This window comes from Aphidius gifuensis, linkage group LG6 (genome assembly GCF_014905175.1).
Source record: "Aphidius gifuensis isolate YNYX2018 linkage group LG6, ASM1490517v1, whole genome shotgun sequence".
In the NCBI taxonomy this organism is placed as follows: domain Eukaryota; kingdom Metazoa; phylum Arthropoda; class Insecta; order Hymenoptera; family Braconidae; genus Aphidius; species Aphidius gifuensis.
This window is the reverse complement of record NC_057793.1, coordinates 2,051,452-2,077,393: the sequence shown is the minus strand read 5'-3', so window position 1 is coordinate 2,077,393 and position 25,942 is coordinate 2,051,452. Positions and strand designations below refer to the sequence as shown.

General features: G+C 22.2%; 3 protein-coding genes across 5 annotated transcripts; 2 read left to right on the top strand and 1 right to left on the bottom strand.

The window, feature by feature from the left end:
• Positions 1 to 623: 623 nt before the first annotated feature.
• LOC122858770 (putative fatty acyl-CoA reductase CG5065) lies at positions 624 to 14,680 on the bottom strand. 2 transcript variants are annotated; one of them, XM_044161900.1, is made up of 6 exons: positions 14,486 to 14,680; positions 4,194 to 4,743; positions 3,629 to 3,877; positions 3,019 to 3,368; positions 2,336 to 2,932; positions 624 to 2,269 (listed from the first exon to the last, which is right to left on the bottom strand). In XM_044161900.1, the coding sequence occupies exons 2-6, from the start codon at positions 4,404 to 4,406 to the stop codon at positions 2,128 to 2,130; spliced, it is 1,551 nt and encodes a 516-aa protein (XP_044017835.1). In that variant the 5' UTR covers positions 4,407 to 4,743; positions 14,486 to 14,680; the 3' UTR covers positions 624 to 2,127. The 2 variants fall into 2 exon arrangements, with proteins under 2 accessions (XP_044017835.1, XP_044017834.1); XM_044161899.1 differs by lacking the exon at positions 14,486 to 14,680 and adding an exon at positions 9,734 to 10,071.
• Positions 14,681 to 18,154: 3,474 nt separating this feature from the next.
• Positions 18,155 to 20,694, top strand: LOC122858768 (putative fatty acyl-CoA reductase CG8306). Of its 2 annotated transcripts, none has more exons than XM_044161895.1 (7): positions 18,155 to 18,564; positions 18,684 to 18,935; positions 19,072 to 19,321; positions 19,401 to 19,593; positions 19,662 to 19,901; positions 19,982 to 20,239; positions 20,325 to 20,694. In XM_044161895.1, exons 1-7 carry the CDS (start codon positions 18,376 to 18,378, stop codon positions 20,461 to 20,463), a joined length of 1,521 nt encoding a protein of 506 aa, XP_044017830.1. In that variant the 5' UTR covers positions 18,155 to 18,375; the 3' UTR covers positions 20,464 to 20,694. The 2 variants fall into 2 exon arrangements, with proteins under 2 accessions (XP_044017830.1, XP_044017831.1); XM_044161896.1 differs by having other exon boundaries at positions 18,156 to 18,564; positions 19,665 to 19,901; positions 20,325 to 20,692.
• Positions 20,695 to 20,879: 185 nt separating this feature from the next.
• LOC122858769 (putative fatty acyl-CoA reductase CG5065) lies at positions 20,880 to 25,869 on the top strand. Its single transcript, XM_044161898.1, has 7 exons — positions 20,880 to 21,197; positions 21,546 to 21,756; positions 22,627 to 22,866; positions 23,476 to 23,740; positions 23,931 to 24,233; positions 24,298 to 24,505; positions 24,589 to 25,869. The coding sequence occupies exons 2-7, from the start codon at positions 21,562 to 21,564 to the stop codon at positions 24,884 to 24,886; spliced, it is 1,509 nt and encodes a 502-aa protein (XP_044017833.1). The 5' UTR covers positions 20,880 to 21,197; positions 21,546 to 21,561; the 3' UTR covers positions 24,887 to 25,869.
• Positions 25,870 to 25,942: the final 73 nt, after the last annotated feature.

The window sequence follows — 25,942 nt, the reverse complement described above, 5'->3', positions numbered from 1 at the left end:
ATTTTATTTCATTTTTTACCCCTTTTTTATTCGCTCGAAATTTTTAATTTTTTCATTAAATTTTATTGATTTTTTTAAAGGGAAGCCCACTTCGACCATTACAACAAACAAATATAAATAAATATTTTTTGTTTTTTTTTTTAAATTACAAATAATTATTGGATTCTACGACATCTTAAAGGCACAGGCAACATTTTTTTTTAAATACACACTTTTTCTATTTATTAATGATTCAAATTTTTTATTTTTTTTTTTCAAATTTTATTATTGACTATTTATAGCACGGCCGGTTTTTCAGACGTCGAAGGATCTTGAGATCATAATTGTGACAGATTGACGTTTACGTAGGAGACATGGGGGCTTCAGGAATAATAATTCCACCGTTTCGTTATATTTCCATTTCCATGGCCTGGATGGTGAAATATAGATTCCATTATTTATAAGCTCGTTTCATTAATATCATTCATCATTTTCATTTATTTTGTTTAGCATCTCAACATTCTATTTATTTAAATTCCAATTCAACCCTATATTTTTTCAAATCAATCAAAATTATTATATATCTTTTCGAAATTTTTCTTCACCATTTTAAAATTATTATTTTTCAAACTATCTATACATACCATCACAACCTTCAACAACTTTGTATTTACAATTCTTCATCTAACTAATTTCTACGATATTTTTATTTTTTTTTTTTTCATATTTTATATTTTTTATTTCATTTTTTTTATTTTTTATATTAATGCTGTTTTATTTAAATATTTTGTTAATTATTTTTATATTTTATTTTCACACAAAGGTTAACTCTCATTCAAAAATTGTCAATTATATTTTTCGCTTTAGACAATTTCATTTTCTTTTAGCTATTTTAGTTTTTTTTTCATCGATTTCGTAGCTTGTTTGACAATGTATTTAATTTTTTTTTTTAATCATTGACATATGTGATAATAATAATAGGCAAGATATATATTTTTTATTTTTATAACGCTGATTTTTATTTTTTACCATAAAAAAAAAATCGCCGATTTTATGATTTTTAAATATTTTTTTTTTGGTTGTTTATTTGTTTATTTATTTTGTTATTTTTTCATTGGTATTTTTGAATAAATTTTGCTCTAAACTTTCAAAGAGCAAATTAAAATAAAATTTATCAATATATTTTAAATATATTAATGTATTTTGAATAGATGTTGTAAAGAATTAAAATTTTTTATTTTCGAATTTTGTCATTTATTTTAAATTCTCAAATTCTGCATTTAAATATGTTAAATTAATCTTGTTAATAATAACTTTTTCAACTCATAATTAAAACCTCAAGTTCTTTAAATCGTACTTTTTATAAAAATTTTTAAAATTTACTATCAACAAGATTAATTTACCAAATCTAAATCGAAAATTTCAGAATTTAAAATAATTAAAAAATTCAAATAGAAATAATTATTTTATTAATTTTTATAAAAATTAATATCTTGATATTATTTATAATAAAAATTCCGATATTTTAACGCACAACCATCATTTAGAATGAACTTGCAAACAAAAATTAAACTAATTAAAATTCAAACGCCATATATTCTCAAATCATCATCAAAAAAAATTGTAAAATAATGATAAATAAAAATAAAAAATAAAAGACAAACACTCACACAATCATCTCAAACAAACAAAAAAAATCATGCTACAATTGAATATTATTTTTTCTATTCATTCTTTTAGTTATTTTTTAAAATTATTATTGTTATTTTTAATTACGAGTCTTGACTTTTATCATTTTATACGTTATTTTTTTTGTAAATTTTCTTGTTGTTTTAATAATAATAATTAAATATTTCGCATAACAATAAAATTGTATTTTAAAAATTTATAATTTTCGAAAAAAATAAAATTAATATAAGGAAGAAGAGACATTTTATAAACTCTTGAATTTATGATAAAGCGCATTTTACTTGTTATTTTTTTCGTATTACTGAGCAGTGGAAGTCGAAGATAAATTTTTAATTTAAAAAAATGCAAATTATTATTTTTAATGGTGATTGGCGTATTATTATTATTATTCGCATTATGTGCGATTATTTTATTATCAATATTTTTATAATTTAAATTTATATTATGAAGACTGAGCCGTCAAACAATCATACGACAAATACGAAGCACAATTGACATAAGCATAAACCAAGCTGATCTTGCAGCAGTACTACGTGAAAATAATGTACGAAGTACAATAATTGCAACACCAAATTGCATTGCTCTTTGTAGCCAATATAATCTAAAAAAAAAAAAATAAATTGTATGATTAATTTGGTATATTTTTGTTAAATAAATTAAAACTTACTTGATAAGATGTGAACGTGCTGCTGGTAATGTATCTGGACTTTCTTTTAATATAAATTGTCGTATTCCCAAAATATAATTTTCTAAATATGATGGCCAATCAATTTGTTTAACATCAAACATAAATGTTTGACGATCTTCATTTGTTAATTGTTCAGCAAGTTTTCTAACATTATCATCACGAAATTTCCATTGTTGTGTTGTAAAATATTCAAGACATGTTGCTGCTTTAGCTAATTTTGATTGTATACGTAACATTATTGGACGTGAACCTTTAAATCTAGCAATCATATCAAGTATATGTGCTGGTATCATGTGTTGTAATGTAACTGATACACTATTAATCAAACTATATTTTTGACATCTACCACCTGGATACCAAACAGCATCTTTTGCTGGATGTAAACGTGTATATTTAAATGCCAAATCAATAAATTTTTTCCATGTTATTGGATTTTGTACACCTGTACAACAATTATAAACAGTTATTGTATCAGCACGATGAGTTGCTGTTTTCCATGCTGCGACAATCATTAAATTTATTACAATATCAACTGGTACAAAATCAGCAACATTTTCTTCATGACAAAGCATTGTTCTGCAACAAAAAACAACAAATAATAACATCATTTAAAAATGTGAAATATGATTTTATCATTTATCAAACTCTTTTTATAAATTTACCTGAATATTCCTTTACCAGCAGCAGCAATGATACCAGTTGGTCCATTTAAATTATCAACCCAACCAGCCATTGGTTCTCTTATTGATGATAATACAATTGACGGTCTAACAATTGCAACTGGCAATGAACCACTTTCACCTTGTAGCATTGTTTCAGCAAGTGCTTTTGTAAATGTATAGGTATTTGGTCTACCTTCAATTAATCTTGGTGTTAATTCTTCAACAAGTTTATCATCCATACCTCTGGTACATGCTATCACTTGTTTTGGATCTTGTGGTGGTGGATATATCTCTTCAGCTACATCACTACGATCACAATTGCAATATGCTGTTGATACGTGAATCAGTGCCTTTAAATAAATAATTATTATCAATAAAAAATATCAACATTATATTGATCCAATTGAAAATTAAATTTTTATTTCTTTTCAATTTTTTTAAAATTAAATTTATATATTATTTTATTTGGCAAGCTTGGGCTATTGATGATGCCAAGTAATAATTTATTTCAAACAAAAAAACAAGTTATAAATTAACAGTATAATTATATAATTATTGTTTTGAAAGATAAATTAATTTTTTTAAATTTTTTATTGATAAAATTACTCACTTCAAGATTAATCATACGATGACAAAGTTGTACTAGTCTTTCACTACCAAGCATATTAATTGTAACAGATAATTTAAGTGCTTCATCAAATTTAACAGTTGCTGCTGAATGAAAAACAACTGAAACATGTATTGTCAATGTTTCTTGATCTTCTTTTGATATTCCCAATTCTGGCTCAGTTACATCACCAGCAATTGGAACAATTTTTGACAATTCATTTGGACTGTCATGACGTAATCTATCAAAAAGCTATCGAAAAAATTAAAATAACAATTTCATTAGTTAATTAGTTAATCATTTACGTTACTAAATATAATTGATAATCATTTTTTCATGTTAAACAGAATGAAATTTAAATTTATAAATAGCATTTCAGTAAAAATTAAATTATAAACATCAAGTTTCGAATTGATTAACATGATTATTTTTTCATTTTAATTTCTCTATTTCTTTTACAAATTAATTATTGTTATATTGAGAAAATTTTATATATATTTTTGTTTTTGTTTTAAATATTATTTGAAGCTTTAAATATATTGTTTCGAAAAATAATTAAATGTCTCACCGGTGCATTTAAAAGTTCACATAATCTTTCTTCAACATTTTGTCCTCTTTTTGGTCTCATAAGAAGATATATATTTTTAATATCTGGACATGATCTCAGCAATTTTTCAACCAATACTTTACCCATGAAACCAGTACCACCAGTTATAAATATTGATCTACCTCTGTAGAAATCTTTGACAGACGTGTATTCACCTCCAGCCATCGTTGCCATATTTCTTTATCTTAACTTAATTATTATTATAATTATTTTTTTATAAATAAATTATTTATATATATATTAGCTTTTTTTAAATATCTCTCTTTTCTTCCTCTTCTTTTTCTTTAGTTATTTGGAATTTTTGCTTGGAAGCTAGTAACACTATTATGGAAGATATTTAAGTGTATTTTTATTTGGTTTTTATAATTCCTGATATTTTATATTAAATTTTTTTTAATATGAAGACTTTTTTTATGCGTTGTCAGTTGTTTATTCAAAATAATTACAGGATATTTTTTTAAGATAAACATCAATCCACCTATCCTCATTTCGGTCAAGTCAACTTCACTCTCTGCAAGCAAAAAAATTAATAAACAATTATTATCATATAATATTTTTAATAACAAGCTGTAAAACATTGCTGGTTTTTTTCTTTACTGGCTAGTTGTGAACTAGTGAAATTAACAAAACGTAAAGCTAATATTGATAAGACGCGATGTGACTGGTAAGATAAGATTTGATAAAATAGTTGATAAGAAACAAAAAGTTATTTAGAGAAAAAAATATATATATCTCATTGAATAAACACATTAATAACGAAAAAAAAAAAAAATAAATAAATCATAAATTTATTCGCAAAAATATACGTAATTGATAAATATAAAAAAATTATTAATTTAAATTATTTTTATCAACTGTAATTCGATTAATTTTACATCACGCTTTAATGACAATTAAAAAAAAAAAAAAATTATATAGAATTGTAAGATAATTACTCAAGTATTTTTTTTTATCATAATTATTTTTTAACATGCGATTGATTGAAAATTTCAATGACATATATAAATCATAATTTTTTTTTATGTAAATTATTTAACAATAAAATTGATGAATTTATTGAATTGGTCAAAAAATAAAATCAATGTCAATCAATGAGTAAAATGCCAACACACGAATGCCAATGAATAATAATGTCAAAAAAAAAAAAAAAAAAGAATCTATCAATCTATCATCAGTGAATAGCATATTCGATTGATACTTCCGTCTCGATATTTACTTATTCATAAAACCTGATCACATATGACCCACTTACTGCAGATGATTCACTCAATTCTGTATATATTTTTTTACATTATTTACTCATTCGACAAATATTTATTTTTAGCATTTTTTAAAATTTTTTCATGAAAAATAAATTATTTTTTTTTTTTCCTTTTAAATTTATTGATAATTAATTTTTCAATTAATCATAATATGTTACAAATATGTAATATCTAAAATATATTCAAATTTAATTTCAGATTTTTTTTTCTATGCTCTAAATTAACCTTTATTAAAAAAATAAAAAATTACGTAATAATGAGATTTAATCGCGCCAGTGTCACTATAAATTTCATGCAATATTAAAAAATTATATGTCAATATAATTTTTTTGTCATTTAATAAACGCAAAACATGCTCATTTTTATTTCTAAAAAAACCATATTTATTTTACAAATTCCTTATAATAAAAAAAAAAAATATTCATGACCATGAAAATAATAACAATAATATTAACTATTGTTTTAAATTTATTATTTTAAACAATGCCGTAATATCAAGTTAAATTACGCGATAAATAATATGAAAAAAAAAATATAAAAAAAAATTGGTGTCATAAGAAAATGCAATGTCATATTTTAAATATTACTAAATTAAGATTTAATAGGGATGAAAAAAAAAAAAAAAGGCAAAATTGTTGTGCAAGTAAAATGGACTTTAATAAATAATTTATATTGAAAAAAAAAAATAATTTCAACAATTAATAATTAAGTCAATAAATTCCAAGTAAAACTTGCATTTTTTTTTTTATTTTTATTAACTAGTTACTGATGAAATAAATTGACTATATAATTTTAGTATGTGCTATTTAATTTTTTATTATTTTTCTAAATAATTAATTGTAAAATAAATATAAAATGTAATTATTAAAGTTAATTTATAAGTGGGTGGTGATACAAGTGGGCAACAAATGAACAAGTGTGGAGTATTTAATTTAGATATCATTACAGATTACAAGTAACTACGACGGTGTATTTAAGTGTCTGTATACATAGAAACGGATTCTCGTGGGATTCCAGGTCAGCGTCCCGGCATCATCACTTCGCGGTCACGGAGCCAACATCAAGCTCTCAACTACATATGAAAAACGATGACGAGTTGAGTCGAGAGAAAGAGAAAGAATATTTAAAAAATAAATAAATAAAAATGTACATGACAAGGACGGACGAAGGCCGACCCCGTTACACGAAAACCCGTTATAAACTGTGGCACCCTGTATGAAGCCATCCGCGTTTCAGTGCCCGAGTTTTGTGTTGAGCTTTTTCTTTCCTTTTTTTTACAGCCATTTTTACATATTTAAATATTATTATTATTTTAAATATCAATTGAATTTGACAAGTCGATTTTATACAAGAAAATTATATAAATTTTCATGTAATTATTAACGATTTTCTTTGATTAGTTATTAATTAATTAATTAATTAATTTTTGGAAGAGTTAGATGAAATTTTAAGAAGATGAAATTGCATTTTAAGTTTTTTTGTTTTGAAAATTTTTTGTTGGTTTTTTTTTGGGTATTGATTTGGTTTTTAGTTAGGGTTTTTACTGTTGGGGTTGGATATTGATTGAGTTTAATTTAAAAGACAGAGGGCTATTTAAAAATGTATATGATTGTTATTTTTTTTTTTTTTTTTAGAAAAATATAATATTTTACTTTGAAATTTACGTTGTTGATTACACAGTTGTTACGATGTTTATGTCATCAATAATCACAATGACAATGTCAGTGAAAAAAAATAAAATGTGCAAATTACTAACGATGATTCTTCGTATATAATTTAAAAAAAAAAAAAAATATTTATCTTTGTTAAAACACTTAGCAAGTGTACGGAGAAAAATAATTTTTAATAATTAAACTTTAAAAAAAAATATTTAGGAAAGTTTCATTATTTTCTTTGAAGAAAAAGTAAAAGGTCATTAGCCAAAGATCAAGCACCTTTTTATAATTGAAAAAAAAAAAAAAAAAAAATTAAAATGACCTAGTCAAATAATAATCCATACTGTCAAGTATAAATAGAAAGTCCGCAGTAGCCATCCGTCAAATTCATCAATTTTTTACAGCCAAGTCTTGCCTTCATATTATTCAATACGTGTCACCTGAAAACAAACCAAAATGATCAATATTTTAACCACATCACAAAAAAGTACAAAAATATCCACGATCTGCAAACCCCATTTTCTTCACCGGTTGATAATATTCACCAAAATGAGAATGAAAAATGTCGTTCAAAACAGGTTGGAATTTATGATTCAACCTATATATTTTGGACATGTTGACTTGGTTTTTTTTTTTTTAAAAACACTTCTATTATGTTTTATAATTTTTTTTTTTTTTTTGCTCTAGCTGGGCCTTTCTTTGACACAAGTCTGTTTTTATTATTTTCATTAATATATATATTTTTTTTATGCAAGTTATGACCGACTTTCTTATCTCTTCATACGTGTTCATACAAAGAAAAAAAAAAAATATATATAAAAATACAGACAGTCAAATAGACAACAATTATTTATCAATTTTATTTTTAATTTGTCTGATAGGAAATAGTATAAATTACTGACGTCAAGGAAAAAATGATAAAGGTATTCTTTGTTGATAATAAAATTCATAAAAAAATATATTTATTTATTTTGAATTTATTTTTAAATTATTTTGATTGGGTTAATCAGTAAGTCAAAAGATCAATTTCATTCATGAATTTTTTTTTTTTTTTTCGTTTATTTATGATTGAAAAAAAATTATTCAATTGATGATAATTTGTATAACATTGTATGATTAATTAATTGAATAATTATTAATTTGTTTAATGTTAAATGTCATGTAAATATTTACAATTTAATTTACTTTGAAATAAAAATATAAAATTATAAAAAAAGAATGAGGAAAATAAAATTTGTCGACGATTAAATTGTTAATAATTTCAGGGATAAATTTGAATTTTAATAGTTGTTTTTAACAAACTATATCGCTGTAATTATATTCAGCAAAAAGAAATTAAAATTTTATCATTTTTTTTTTTTAAATTTTGTTCGTCGAATATTTATTTTTGTAAAATTTTATTTTAAAAATTGTAATTATATTCACGATAAATATTGTTTTTTATATTTTTTTTTTTAAATTTATTATTATTGCTGTTATTGAAATGGAAAATATGCTTGTTAATTGTCTTAAATGAATTCTTTTGTGAATTTTCATTAAAAAAAAAAAATGATTTATTTAAAAAATAAATTTAAAATTATGTTTTTTTATTCTATTGATAAAATGTGATTTATATATTTTTGAAAATCATTTGAATAAACTTCAGTACGTGACATCATAAAAAAAAAAAAAACAGTAAAAGTAAAAAAAATAGCAAAAAAGATAAAAACAATATAATAAATAATTTTAACAAGTTTCTTTCAATTTTTAAATACTATTTTTTATTTTTTAATATTTTTACTTGTTATACACTTTGAGAGCGAGGACGAATGAGTTAAAAAAAATAAAAAGAAATCAATATACATGTATATATATATTTATATACAAGTATGAAAGAGGAAATAAAAAAAAAATGGGACTAGGAAATACCGCTACTTGCGCTGAATTTTATGCTGCGTCGAACTTTCGCGCGCGAATCGAGAGTCAAGTGAGCTGCACGTAAAAAACCCGTTGAATTTTTAAATTGAATTATTTTAATTGATATATAATTTAAATACTATAAATTTATTGATATTTATAAATTAACTATTTCAAAAATTATTATCAAAAATCCAAAAATTAGAATTTAAAAAAAATTACAAATTCCATTATTTTTTAACAATGCAATTTTTAAATAAGGAAAAAAAATTGAAAATCATTTTGAAAAGAAAGTTATAAATGAAAAAAAAAAAAGTAATTTATTTAAAAATCATCCGATAAAAAAAATCAAAAATTAGGATCAAGAGAAAAAAATATAATTTCATTTGATGCAATTTTCAAATAATAAATTAAAACTTTTATAAAATCATCTAATTACCAATTAAAAATTAAAAAAACAATTTCTATTATTTATCAATGATGTAATTTTCAAATGATAAATTAATTTCAATAAAATTATCCGTCAATAATCAAAGAGATAAAAAAACAAACCCACCAAATTTAAAAAAAGTAAAAAAAAAAAAAGTTTCTATCATTTAATAATGATGCAATTTTTAATTACCAAATAATTTCTATAAAATTATCAGACAATAATAGTATATAATATACTCTTAAACAATAAACTCACCAAAAAATTAATAAACTCCAATTAAATTCCAATAAGTACAAAATAAAAAAAAAAAAAATTTAACTCACGCACTTGCAAAAATATACTAATCAATTGTTATATTATAAATATACAATAAATAAAAAAAAATCGCCATTTTTAAAATTTATAACAAACAACATAATACACAAGTATTTCGCTTATTTAAATTTTCTAATTACAAATTAAAATAAAAATCACAAACTAAATAAACTAAATTAAAAAGAAAAAAAAAAAAGACACACACAATTGAATTGAGCGTAGAGTGGATATATCCGTTGTGACTTGTGGTACCATGAAGGAAAGGTATGTTACTGAGTGAGCCGATCACCATGCCGGACCCTTATATCATCCGATAGAAACAAATACCCCCCTCTCACCCCTCCGCCACTTTAAATAACTGACATCATCGTCATTAACTATCTAGCTGCTAATAAATTTACAATAATAATATTACACCTCGTGAATGAAACGTGTAAGTTTGATAAATTATTAAATTAACAATAAATAAAATTAAAAATTAATAAATTAATTATTTATAATTTATTTAGAAATATATTATTATTATTATTATTAATTATTTAATTGAAATATTGTCAGGTGTTTATTAAAAATATTATTATAAAATTAACTGGTTTTTTTTTTTGTCATTTCGGAGTAGAAAAAAAATAAATTTTTAAACAAATTATAATAAATTTTGTTTAAATATTATTTGTTTATTAATTTAATGGTTTTTTTAAATATTTTGATGATGTTTTTAGGGAGAGATTTTAACATGTTACGATTGATAATCGAAAGTTTTACTATCGTGGATTATTTGTTGAATATTTCGCAATTTTTATGCGATTTCAATCTTAAAAATGATCAATCGAATATTCTTCTTATGTGTTATATAATGAATTTAATATGTAAAAAAAAAAAAAATAAAACTTTCGAAGATTTTATTTTATTAATAATGTATATGCGAAAAAAAAAAAATGTATATTTGAATCGTATATATGATGATTTTATTTTATTTTTTAAATCAAGGTAATTTTATTGCTTCAACTATTTTTTGGTAGACAAATATTTTCAAACTTTCGTCATATATTTTTATTTATTTATCCCTTGTTTTGACATGTAGACAATTTATAGTTTTTTTTTTATATTTTTTTCTTTTTTTTTTTTTGTGTCTAGAATAATTTAGATGTTAATTTTTATTGAATAAATAAATTCATCACAACAAAAATTATATGAATTCATTTGAAGAATAATTTTTTTTTTTTGTTAATTAATAATTATATATTAAAAAAGGAATATCAATGATTTTTTTTAAATTTTTTATTTGTAAATAAAGTCAATTACAAATTTGAAAAAAATTAAATGCGTCGTTTGAATTAAAAATTATTTTTTATATAAGTTAATAAATTAAAATAAACAATAAATTTTATATATCCTTTGATGAAATTAACTCAAACCAAGTTTATAATTGGTTATAATTTTTTACTGATTATATTAAGAGTAACGAGACAAGATCCATGTCTCAATGATTTTTAAAAAATTTACATTTACTCCAAACGATTTAAATTTGCCTAGTCATCTAACAAATTGTCACGTAAAATAGTGATAATTAAATATTTCAAACAGGTTGAGAATATATAAAAAAAATACATGAAACCGTACTAATATTATACAACAATTAATTCATTTAAAAATATGTTGAATTAATTTTATTTATCGATATATATTACGCTCTTAATTCAGCAAAAAATAACTGAAAAAAAATTAATGTTATTAGAGTATAAATTGTTTATAAAATGAGAGAAATGAAAATGAATATTTTCAATTTATGACACTGATTCATAATGCTAAATTATATATCAACAATATTAATTTTTTATCAGTAAAAAATATAAAAATTTTGTACTTGAAATATGAAATTTATTCTTTTTAATTATACGTTTTAATTTTATGTATTATTATTTATCATTAAACAATTAATTAAAACATTGATAACATAAAAAATCAAAATTAAATGAATAATTTTTTATTTTTTGTCTGATGTCATTAAGGAAACGTTATTTAAAAAAATATATTGTATACTAAAACAGATTTGTTTTTTTAAATATTTAATTGTTTGTATATTAAAATACAATAATGATAAAAATTCATCAACTTTTGGACCCATCATGACCTTGTCTATTCATTTTAAAATAATTTATACAAAAAAAAAAGAGAAAAAAGAAAAAATATTTTGTCAGGATAAATATAAAATTTAAAAATAATTAAATAATTAAAATAACAATAATAAACAATAATTTGATTTAATTAAATTAAAAATAATCATAAAAAATAATAAAACCTGATAAGAAATTAATTTTATCAATTTTTTTATTTGAATATTTGAAAAATAATTTTAAACTTGAAAATTTCATATCTACAATCAAAATTTTAACTCCAAAAATATATTAATAGCTCATAGACTCAATAAATAATATAAAAATGAATTTAAAAAAAAAAACCATACACACATAATAATATTAAAATATTAGTGTGAGTTAGATTAATACGCGCGTGCGCCAGCTATTTACCGACATTGGTGGATAAGATAAAAAGAGATAGTTATATCGTAGATAAAAAAAAAGATAGACTATATTGGAATAGAAACTTGGATCGATCTTCCGGCAAAATATAAAATTTTTAAGAGGGAGAGAAAGCAGTCAGAATAGAATCATCTAGCCATGAATAAATATGCCTTTTGTACTTTGTATTTTGTCTTATCATTTTTTTTTTTTTTTCATTTTTATTTTCGGCACTCATCAAGGCCTTTCACTATAAAAAACTATTTTTTTTTCCCTCATCTATTACCTAAACATTACGAAATGATTGATAAAAATATTACCGTGATTATAATTCAAATATTCAATTAAAAAAAAAAACAAATTGAATCAAACTAAAATTTTTCTATAAATTATTTCAAAATTTTAATTCAATTTAAATTAACAAAAGCTAAAATATAAATAGATAGTTGGTTTAATTTTCTTTTCTTTGTAATTTCTTTTTGTGGTAATTGAAAAGAAAAAAAAAAATAAGTCAAGACACTCGTAGAATTATTAAATTAACGGTCACAATGTGAATATATGTTTGTTCAAGTTTTGTATTTGTATATGAGTGTGTTGGTTTTATGTAAGGGTAATTCGCCCACCTAGTTTAAAGTCTTTGCATAAAGTCCACAAACTCTGAGAGGTAATATATGAAAGGGTGAAATTGTCATCTCAGGTTACAGTGTGACAGCGCCACTAAAGTACAAGGGGGTTGGTGGTGCAAGATGAAGCTTAAACGTGGGTCACCGCAATGGGTGGTGGTGGTGAAGGTGGAGGTAGTGGTGGTGATGCATCAATGATTTCATATTATTTTTTACAATGCATGCTAACAAACAACCTTGTTTTTCATTCTCAATTAAAATCATAATAATAATTTTTTTTTATGCAATTTAGCTGAAAAAAAAATTTATACATTACACAAAAATATCAATATTTTTTCATTTTAATTTCAACAAATTACTTAATAGTTTTTTATAACGTAAAGAAAAAATAAATTTGTACACTATAATTATATTATCGTAATCGGGGTTTGAAAAAAAAAAAATAAAATAAACAGTTTGAAGTAATATTTATTTATTTTTTTATAATTTAAAATTAAAATATTAAATGAAATATGATATTTTTTGAGGAAAAAAATTAATCATCAGCTGGTTTTATCTAGCTCATTGTTATTATTATTTTAGATTAAAAAAAATGATGATAAATATTGTCAAGTCATGTAAAAAAAAAAAAAAAATAGAAAAGAGTTATTTGTTTTTTTTTTACTCAAATTTGTGGCAGTGGGTCTTTTAGATATTGTATGGCTGTAAAAAAAAAAATATGAGGAAATTAAATTGGCGCCACACAAGCAAAAGCCTAGCAAGGGTAGCCAGGAAAGTATCGTATCTAGGAGGGGCGGTTTATAAATGAGGGTAGAACAGGGGAAAAGGGAACAAGAATCAAAGGGATTTTTAAAAAGTAGGGGTAATAAAAAGAGGGAGAGACAGGTCAGAAGAATAATAGAAAAAAAAGAAAAAAACCGGCAGACAAGTAGAAATAACTCAAAATACTCCAAAAAAAAAAAATGATAATTAAATTTATATAAAAATGAGAAGATACATAACCAATCAGCAGGACAAAACGGCACAAAAATTATCGCATGTCTTGCGTGAATTCACAAGCTCAATACATGTAAAAAAAAAAAAAAAAATTGTCGCAGACTGGCGCAAAATTATCAACATAAAATGAGAATATTTTCCCAAAAAAAAAAAATAATAAAAATAAACAACTTTTTAAAAAAAATATAGTTTCACTAATTGAGCTAGTTTTTTTGTCTCTAAAATTATCAACTTTCTGTAGTGCTCATTTCTCGGAATTTAATTTAACCAGGGAAAATAAATTTGTAATAAGAAAAAATTAAAAAAAATAAATAAAAGGTGCGGTCTATTGAATGAAAAATAAAATTTTAAAAATTGTTTATTAAAAAAATATTTTTTAATTATATTTTTTTTTTTAATCTGGCCCTTAATAGGCGCGGCTGATATGCGGAGGCGTGGACACCCTCAGGTTTGGTATGAATGACGAAAAGAGATAGAAAATAAGTTAAAAAAAAAAATATAAAAAGAAATTTTAGTAGTAAAAAATAAAAAATTAAGGAATGGTTAAGACTTACAGGTATTGAGTTTGATAGTTGATGATTTACAGTTAAAAGTTTATTATAATATTGTACGTGTCACTGTTATTGTAAAATGATTATTTATTTAATAATTTTAACACAAGAACATAGATTTATCCGGTATTTTGCACTTTTCAACTTGTTCCTGTCGCACGTCAACCGAGTCCGCCATCTTGGGGCAACTGCCAAGTATTTCCAGTTGGGGTAACATCTATTAAAAAAACATCACTAGATCATTACTAGATCATTTTTCATTGGCTAATATATTCAACTGAGTACAATATTTTACCGAGCTTGCGCCTTAATTTTTGTAGAGCTTTTTTATTAAACCGCGAATTTATGAATGACAAATAATTCATGGATTACAAAAAGGGGATGTTTTTTTTTTTTTTGAAATGATTTTTATTTCAAGGGATGAATTTGAGGGCACTGTTGTCAAAGGGCAAAAGGCGGTAAATTTTAAATGTTAATGTTTATTTATTTATTGGAAAAAAAAAATAAATATTTTGATTAAGATGAAATTTATTAATTTATTTTTGTTTATACACAATTTTTATTGTTAATTTTTTGATTTTTTAATTGTTTTAAATTAATATTAGTTTTGATTTTTATTTTTTTTTTTCATTTGAAACTTCAATTTGTCATCATTTTATATCTACATAATATAATTTATAAAATCTAAATCGTGTTGATTGATGGTAATTGCACGGATGTAGTCTATTTAAAATTCTGTCAAAGATTATAATAAAACTTTTGAATAACAATAACTTTTAAGCTGGAAAATAATAATATTAATTTATTTAGTTTTTTTTTAATTAAAAATTAATAAACACACAAGAAAATTAATATTAATTTTGTAAATTTATGAAGATTTTTAAGCGCGTTGTATTTATTTTAATACATTTTCAGGAAAAAAATTAATAAATAATAATATATCCACTCATGAACAATGACTCATTCATACAATGCAAAAATATGACGTCAAAAATAAAAAACCATAATGTCGTCGATAGTTGTTTATTGTTAAATTTATATACCGAAAAAAAATTTCAATATTAAATTGAAACTCAAATATTTAAACTAAAAATATATTCTTTGTTATTTTTTTTTGCCATTTTTTTTTTTTTTTTTTCATTTATAATAAATTTTTTTATTTTTTCTTCGGAGAATTGTCTTTTGACGTCGTCAAATTATCCGATGACGAGCTAACATTAAAGTTTGCACATTGAAAAAAAAAAAATTAAAAATTCACTTTAATTCTGATTTTAAAAATGAAAATAAAAAATGACTTCATAAAATAAATAAATTTGTTTTACTAAAATTTAAATAAACAATAAAATAAATTTATAAAAAAAAATTAATTTTTTCATATTAATAAATACTTATAAATGTACTTATTTAATTATTTAAAAATATTTGCATTTTAAAAAACCGAATAAACAAATGCTATTTATTTTCAAAACAATTATTATTTAATAAAAAATTGAAAAAAAAAAAGATAAAATATAATGTACATTTATTTTTAAATAGCCTAATAATAGTTTAAGTAAATTTTCATTGTATATATTTAATTTTATGAGTTAAAATATTATTGAACAAGTAGATTGTATCAATAACATGAGCACCCACGCTCATAATTCGACATCATTTATAACTTTAGTAGCCGTCTTTGACTAAGTATTATTATGCATTAATACATTTACCACATGCTACCAAAAATATCTATGAACAATGTTCTTTGTATGTCAACTTTTCTCTATGCAAATTGTTAAATTCAAATATAAAATTACAATGATAAATATACATGCCTTAATCAACTATTTTACCGACAAAATTAAACTGTTTTACCAACATGACAGTACATAGATCACTGTAGATCATTTCATAGATCAGTTTCAAAATAAATCCGCAGTTTAATTTTCATGTGATCTAATAATCTTTTCAAATTAAAAAATAATTTAAAAAATATATTTAGTAAATGATTAATGATTACTATCGATATTTATTTTTTTTTAAATAATAATAACAGTTGTTGTTATTATTGTATGAATATTTTTAAATAATCCATTGCAAATAAAGGTTGTTAGGGTTGTTTGACTTTATTAGATTTTTTTTGTTTAGATAAAACAATAGTGGGTTCAAACTACCCCTGGAGAAAAGTCATTTCATGTCAAAAAAATTTGGATAAATTTATTTTACGAATAAAATTTCGATTGAGAAATTACGAATAAAAATGTTGGAATTACTGTGGAAATTTCCGGTGAAAATTCATGCAAGACAAAAACATGTGCATTGGATTCTTGCTGGAAAAAAAAAATATATTTGGAAGAGAAATTTTTACAGCACTGTAGAAAGTCGAAAAAAAATTGAAAAAAAAATATTATTTGGTGTTATGAGTACGTTGTTGACATTTTACTTTGCCTTCATCGTAAGAATAAAAAATTGTAATCCTTTTTTTATTTTAAACTGCGTAAAAATATACTTTAAATCGTCCACTTTGTATTTTAATTTTCTTAGCTATATTTTACATAAATTTTATTCATTTTCAAAAAGAATTATTAAAAAAAAAAAATGATTCGTAATTGTCATTTACCGTTATTTATTTATACAATAAAAAAATGATTACAACTTTGTTGTACACGACCTCATGTCCAACGGTAAATTAAAATTAAGAAAAATATTTTTGAAATTATATTTTACATTTTTTTTTGATCCATGGAATTTATTATTTTTATATTTTTCAAATATTTAAAATATTTTTAATTTATATCAGTTATTTTTAGAATTTCATTAGAAAAATAAATAAATTTTCCGCAATTTTTTTTTTTTGTACTTTGAGATGGCTTTTAAATTTTTCCATGTCACGTCGTCATCTAAGCAAATAATTTTTTTTTAAAATAATTAAAATCAAGTATAATTACTAAAACTGACACCGTTTCAAGAATCACGCTTTAAATTTTTTCCTCTATTTCATTTAATTAAAATTTTACAACATTAATATAAAAATTGTCATTAAAAAATTATTTCTACACAAATATATTATTTAAAATTAATATTTTTCTATTTCATTGGCCTTGATATCGACAAGAAAAATAAAATAATCATAAAAATGAAAAACAAATAATACCCACTTAAAAATTACATAAGATTTTTTTTGTTCAAAGTCCAACAATAATAACTCAAATAATAATAGTCAAAGACTACAATAATAACATTTCTCTAATCTTTAATTTCTATGTTCCAAAAAAACATGAAAATTAATAAAAAAAAAAACAGCGATATATTTATTAATTCCTGTGGAAAAACACTTATAAAAAAAATTTAAAATAAAAATAATAATAAATTATTATAATCATTACACGTGTAAAAATAATATAATAATTGAATGTAAAAAAAAAAATAGTGCATTTTGTTACAAGGGCGTTTTAGAGTTACATTATAATTGATTAAAATGAAATTTTCTATTTTATTTCGTTAAATTACGCCATTCATTTCGATTGGCGAAATTTTTAAAATTAAATTTTCATGAAATTAATAAATTAAAAAAAATTAAAAAATTTCATATTTAAATAAATACTTAATTGTTCACAGTTACTTTCTTTCCAACACTCCTCTTCGACTCAAGTCTCAACCAAATACAAAATATCCAAGAAATTTTTTCATGTCAGTCAGTTGCTTCCCTGACATCATAGAGTTCGAATTTTGTTATTTTCATTTGTCTATTCACCAGTATTTCTCCATCAAATAACAACAAAAAAACCAATCAATTATTTTCATTTATTTAATTATTATAATTAAATAAATAATAATAAAAATAAAATTTATTATTTAATAAATAAATAATATAAATATTCAATATTATTTGGTGAAATTACTGTGACGTGGCAATGGCATCACGAGTTGTTGAATTTTATCATAATAAAAATGTTTTTATAACCGGTGGTACTGGCTTTCTTGGAAGTTGTTTAATTGATAAATTATTAAGATGTACAAATGTTAATAATATTTATTTATTAATACGTCCAAAAAAAGGAAAAAATATCAATGAAAGACTTGAAGAATTAACTAAAAATTCGGTAAATATTATTACCATTTAATTTATATATTTTTTTAGGTTAGATATTATTTGGGTTTATTTGTTTATTGTAAAAAATTTAATTTATAATTATAAATGTATTTCTAAATTATTGCACAGGTTTTCGAAAAACTTCGTGAAGATGGAAAAAGTGATTGTTTCAATAAGCTAATTGCAATATCTGGTGATGTTGGTGATGAAAATTTGGGTTTATCTAGTGAAGATAGATTAACTCTTGTTGAACATGTTAATATTATATTTCATTCAGCAGCAACATTGGACTTTGAAGGTACATTAAAAGCAGCTATTGAAACTAATTTACTTGGAACACGTAGAGTTGTTCAGTTGAGTCAAGAAATAAGAAATCTCAAGGTAAACAACATACATAATAAAAACTACTTAAATATGTTTTATTTATTCATATATATTTTTTTTAATCTAATTTTATTTATTATTTACCAGAATAACTTGTTAATTTTATATTTTTTTTATCTATTTTTTCTTACAGAGTTTAGTTCATGTTTCTAGTGCTTATGTTAATTCATTTCTATTGGAAACAAAAGAACAAATTTATCCAGCACCAGCTGATGTTGTTGAATTATTAAAATTATCAAATGAGCTAGATACAAATGCTCTTGAAGCAAAATCACCAGAATTATTAAAAGATCATCCAAATTCATATACATTTACAAAACATTTGGCTGAGCATGAAGTTGTCAATGGAAAAGTACCAGCTGGTATTGTACGTCCCTCCATGAGTAAGTTAATTAAATGATAAAAATATTATTCCCCAGTTTTATATTGTTTTTTGTTTATTAATAATAATAAAATTAATAGTTACTGGAGCATGGCATGAACCAGTTCCTGGTTGGACAACATCAAAAAATGGTCCACAAGGTTTTCTTTTGGGTGCAAGTAAAGGAGTTGTTAGAAGACTTCCAGTTGCAGCTAATATTATTAATGATTACATTCCAGTTGATATTGTTGTCAATGCTTTAATTGTTGCTGGTTATGTTGTTGGTCGTGATGAGTAAGTTTAACATAATATTTTTATATCAGTTTAATAATTAAATGATTAAAAATTTTCTTTCTTAACAGAAGTGCTGGAATTAAAGTATATCATTGTACTTCAAGTACTTGCAATCCATTTAAATGGACACAAATTGAGAATAAAATAAATTCATATCTTCATAAATATCCTCTTTGTGGTGCAGTTTGGTATCCACATTTAAAATTATTACCATCAATTTGGCTTTATCGAATTTCATCAATATTTGTTCATTTAATTCCTGCCTATATACTTGATACTGTCACCAAAGTTGCTGGTGGTCGTCCAATGTAAATATATATATTTTTTATATCGTTATTTAATTTATAACTAATTGAATATTTAATTAATTATTATTTATTTATTTTAGTCTTGTACGTATGCATACAAACATCAATAATTCATTGGGTCGTTTGGAACGTTTTATATTTACCGAGTGGAAATTTAATAATCCAAAAATGTTGGAGCTACATGAATCACTATCAGCTGAGGATAAAAATATTTTTGGCTTGGATATTAGATCTTTGTGTTGGGAGGATTACTTTGTTGAACTTACCAAAGGTGTTAGAGTTTATTTGAGCAAAGAACCATTGAAAACATTGAAAAAAGCTCGTTCAAAAGATAACATGTAAGATTAAATTTTGTATTTTGTTTTGTTAATATTTATTTGTTTATTAAATATAAATTAATTTTGTTTTTTTACGTTGATGCAGGCTTATGTTTGCTAATCTTGGTCTTCAAGCTGCTGTTCTTGGACTCATTTGGTGGATTTTTAAATTAATTCTTGGTGCATCTTGGACAAGTACTGGAATGATTGTTCCTATTGTTTATTTATTATTCACTATGATTTAAATAACCAACAAAAATATAAAATAAATTTATTTATTTATCTTTTTTTCATCATAATATAAATATATATAATTTTTTTTTTTTTTCTATTTCAATAAATTAATCGTTGGTCAAGGGTTAAATGAAAAATATTAATGAAATTTTTTTTTTTTTCTTTTTCATTAAATTAAGCTTGATAAAATTTATACATTATATTATACATGATAATTTATAATAAATCTTTTTATTAATATTTTCGTTACTTTTATTTTTTTAAAAAACAAACATTTTCAAGTACAAATATATTATTTAAATAAATTTTTTTTTGATCGTTTATTTGATGAACAAAAAAACAAAACATGACTATCGAAAAATAATAATGATAAAAATTACTATAATGATAATTTTTTTTTTTAATTTCCTTGTGGATAATACAAAGTCATTTAACAAAAAACTAAAAATATCATAAACACTTTGACATATCAATGATGAATAAATAAAATATGCATTAGTTAAAAATAATGACAGTAATAATCAACGAGCTCAGATAAATGTAGAAACAACATCAGAAGGTGAATCACAAACATCTGATGCCATCAAGTATCAAGAGTTTGTAAAGAAGAAACACGATTCAGTCTTTAACGGGTATCGATAGTGACTGGACGCAAATATATATCCAGAAATTTTTTAAACAAAATCATCAACTGTATCATACACATATCAACCAAATCAAAAAATAATTAAATAATTAACTTCAGGTATTTAAAACAATTATAAAACTTTTAACTTTTTAAATTAATTTGATTTAAAAATATAATTAATATTATTTATTAAATTTTATAAATAAATTTCCTTTTTTTTTTTAACATTGATTTATTTATGAATAAAATTTTTTTTTTATTCATACATTTTTTTGTTTATATCAAACTTTTTTTACAATGTATTCAAATGTATTTTTTGTAATTCATAATTACGTCGACAAAGTAATTGTTTCGTTGAATAACGAATGACTTTCAAATTATGAATTAATCGATTGAATAATAAATGTTTATGAATTATTCATTTTTTTATAATTAAAATATAGTAATTTTTATTTTTTTGTTTAGATTAAAGCCAGCAAAGATGGGTATTAATGAACCAACGATACCAGAATGGTTTGAAAAGCGTAATGTTTTTATAACTGGTGCAACTGGATTTATGGGAAAAGTATTGCTAGTTAAATTACTAACAAGTTGTCGAAATATTGGAAATATTTATATTCTTGTTCGTGAAAAAAAAGGCCTTGATTCACAAGCAAGATTACAATCAATGCTTCAAGTAAGATAAATTAATTTTTTTTAATTATTAATAGTTCATAGTAAATTTATAAAAAAAACTTTTTGGTTTATTTTTTTACTATTAGAAAAAGTGTGAAATTCTTTTTTGAAAAAAAAGGTTTTTTTATTTGCTTAATCATTATCATCCTACTGATAATTAACTTCTTCCTTTTTATTAAATTAACACAAAAAATAAAAGTAAAAAAAAATTTAAATTACAAATAAAATTATTTTATGAATGAAAAAATATTACAAAAATTAAATAAATAAATTATAAAAATATTTCATTAAAATAGTCATTAAATTTGATGACTTTTAGAAATTCAACTAGAAAATGAATAAATTTAAATAAATAATAAATTATGAAAATTAAATTTTTTTTTAAATTATATTTTTTCAAGTTTAATATAAATTTCATTATAAAATTTTATTACACAATGTTTTTTTGGTAAAATGTTATTATTGATTTAATATTTGCTTGATCAACAAATAATTTAATAATTTTTATTTTTACTTTTAAATTATATCAATAAAGCAAATTATGCTTTATTTATTTATTATTTTTTTATTGCAAAACTTGCTATAGAATTTGACCATGATAATTTACTTTGGTATTTGTGCGTGTGATGAAAAAAAATATGATATATAATCAATATATTTATTCATAATGATGAAACTTGATGTAAAAAAAAAAAATATACAAATCTTTTCCTTCAATTTAATTTTATAAAAATTTTGTTATATTTGCTTGTTTTAAAAAACAAGATAATCAAGATCAACTCTTTAGTTAATGCATAAAAAATTCTTGATAATTTGATAAAATGATAAAGAAAAAAATATATAAAAAAAAATTATTTTATTTTCCTTTTAGCAAGAGCCATTTAAACAATTACAAGAAAAGCATCCAGAGTATTTAAAAAAAGTAATAGCCATGTCTGGTGATAGCACGCTTGATGATCTTGGTCTATCAACAGTGAACAAAGGCCAACTTATTAATGAGATTTCAGTGATATTTAATGTGGCAGCTAATGTCAAGTTCGATATTCCACTCAAGGATGCTGTTGCCATGAATACAAAAGGCACTAAAAATCTTATAAATCTTGCCAAACAGGTAAGTTATCATTGTGCCAAATCAAGGTCCATTATTAAATAGCATATAAATATAATAATCAAGTATTTCATTGTTTCATGAATGTCAATGTCATGAGAAAGGAAAAAATAATTCAATAAAAATTTAATAGGATTGTTCATTTTAAAATTCAACATTTTCTCATCAACTTTAAATAGATTTTTTAATTTACATATTAATTAATTAATTAATTGAAAAAACCAAAAAAAAAATTAAATTTCTTAATGATTTACTTTCTTTTTTTTTTAAATTATTTTCCCTTGAAGATTTTTTTTTTTCATGACCTATCCAATTCATGGAACATTATGAAACAGGTTTGATGAATTATTAAGACGGGAAAAACCCTCTCACTTTTATCATACTCGTCCTTCAGTATAAATAATAATAAAAATAATAAAAAATAATTATTTTGCATTTGCGTGATGCCAAAGACAAATAATCTATTTTTTTTTTTTTATATACTTAATTTATTTTCAATGTAAATTAATAACGTATATTAAATTTAATAATCAAATGTTGAAAAAAAATATAATACAATAATTTAAATAATAAATTTAATAATTTAATAATAAATAATTTTTGTTAATTTAGATGAAAAATTTGGAATCATTGGTTCATGTATCAACTTCATTTACACACTGCAGTGAGCCTGTATTAGAAGAAAAAATGTATTCAAGTCCAATGTCACCAGACGACGTTATGACATTGATTGAACTTGTTGATAATAAAACATTGGAATTAATAACACCAAATATACTTGGTGATTTTCCAAATACCTATGCTTATACTAAATCACTTGGTGAAGATTTAATGAACAAATCGAAACTTCCAGTTGGTGTTGCAAGACCGTCAATTGGTTAGTTAAATATTTCTATTACTATAAAATATCAATTTAAAAAATTAAAATTAATATTTTATATTTCTAAAAGAAAGTAATAAGACGCTTTTTATTTTCATTCGATAGTAATATATTTTTTTGATGTTTTTATTTATTTTCTAAACATTAAGATGTTATTTTTTTAATAATAATAATTTTATGTATTTAGTTACAGCATCATGGAAAGAACCATCACCTGGTTGGGTTGAAGGTTTAAATGGTCCAACTGGTTTAACAATTGGTGGTGCAAAAGGTGTCATAAGATCAGTTCTTTGTGATGAAAATTTAACAATGGATTGTATTCCATGTGATATTGTTATTAATGCTATGATAGGACTTGCATGGAGAGTAGGAATTGAAAAACCAGATAAACCAATTTACATGAATGTCACTGAGAGTGGAGAAAATTTATTGACTTGGGGTGAAGCATTGGGATATGGTAGAAAACATGCACTTGATAATCCTTTTTCAGGTAATTAAAAAATTATATAAAAATAATTAATACAGAAATACTAAAATAATATTTTTTTCTTCAGGTATTCTTTGGTATCCAAGAGGACAATTGACTAAAAATTATTATTTTCATATTATAGCTGTATTTTTTTTACAACTTTTACCAGCATATTTTATTGACTTGATGCTTTTTGTTACTGGAAATAAGCCCTTCTTAACACGAGTACAAGCTAAAATTGCATCAGGTTTAAAACTCCTGCATTATTACACAATGAAACCATGGGTCTTTAAGTAATTATTAATTTATTTTATTTAGTATAATTAATAATAATTAATTAATAATTATTGATTACTAATAAATTTATTTTTCTTAGAAATGATCGTTTTCGACAATTGAGAAAAGAACTTTCGTCTGATGATAAGGAAACTTTTTTTATTGATACGAGTACATTAAGCTGGGATAATTATCTCAAATCATATGTACTTGGAATTAGAAAATTTGTATTGAAAGAAGATCCATCAACTTTACCACATAGCCGTAAAATTTTAATGATTTATTGGATTGTTGATATTCTATTTATGTCGATTATTGGAATTTTATTAATTTGGGGAATTATGTCAATTATTTCTTCGATTGATTATCAAGCAACAACTGTTGAAATTATCAAGTAATTTATTCTCATTGACTGATCAATAATTAATTTAGAAAAATTAAATTGAAAGTCAATTTTATTATTATAATAGGAAAATAGGTTTTTTTTTTATCACTTTGATGTCTCAATTATTTTATAAATGGTAAAATATTTTATTGTTAAATTAATTATACATATAAATTAAGAAATTTTTTAAAGATAGATATAAAATTTTTGTTTTATATGATTTAAAGTCATTAAGATTATAAATAAAAATTTGAAGGACTATTATTATCGTTAAATATTTATTTGTAATAATTTGTGTTAATTATAAAAAAAAAAAAAAAGTGAAGGTGTAACGAGAATGTGTGTAAGTTTGTGCGTTTATTTAGCTTTGGCATCCTGAAATTATTGCCAAACTCACGAGTAAAACTTGCTCTCTCATTTTATATATATTTCAAAGTGACTAGCAAGTTTAACTGCGCACGAAAGTTAAATTGCGTCAGTTAAACAGAGGCCGAACTGCTTTGGCATTCCCGTTTAAATTCAAACCTCAATACAAATTATTTGTGTCAATTTTTATATATCAAATTGTCATTAGAAAAAAAAGAAAATTAAATGAAATTTATTTATTTTATTTTCATCCCTAGAATTAAAGTTAAAAATTAATTTCGAAACGAATAATAAAGTTATAAAAAAAAATCGAATGACTCATTGGAAATCCCAACTTTTTGATCATTAAATTTACATAAATATCTCGATTTTGAAACAAAATTAAATTCCATCGAAATCTCAGGCAAATTTTTAATCGAAATTATTACGTTTTATTTTTTTTTTCTTTATAAAAATTACTGGAATTGTCTTGATTATTCAAATAAATAAAAACCCCAAATTTATAATAATAGACAAACTTGTTTTTACATAAATAAAATATACTTTTTTAAAATTTTTATTTCATCAAAATTTCATGGTAAAATTTCACTTGTTATCTAAATTATAAAATAAAAAATATAAAAAAATTACTGGCTGTATATTATATCATTTTCGTCACTCATCATTTGCTGCAGATTAAATTAGTGAAAGCCTAAAAATATAA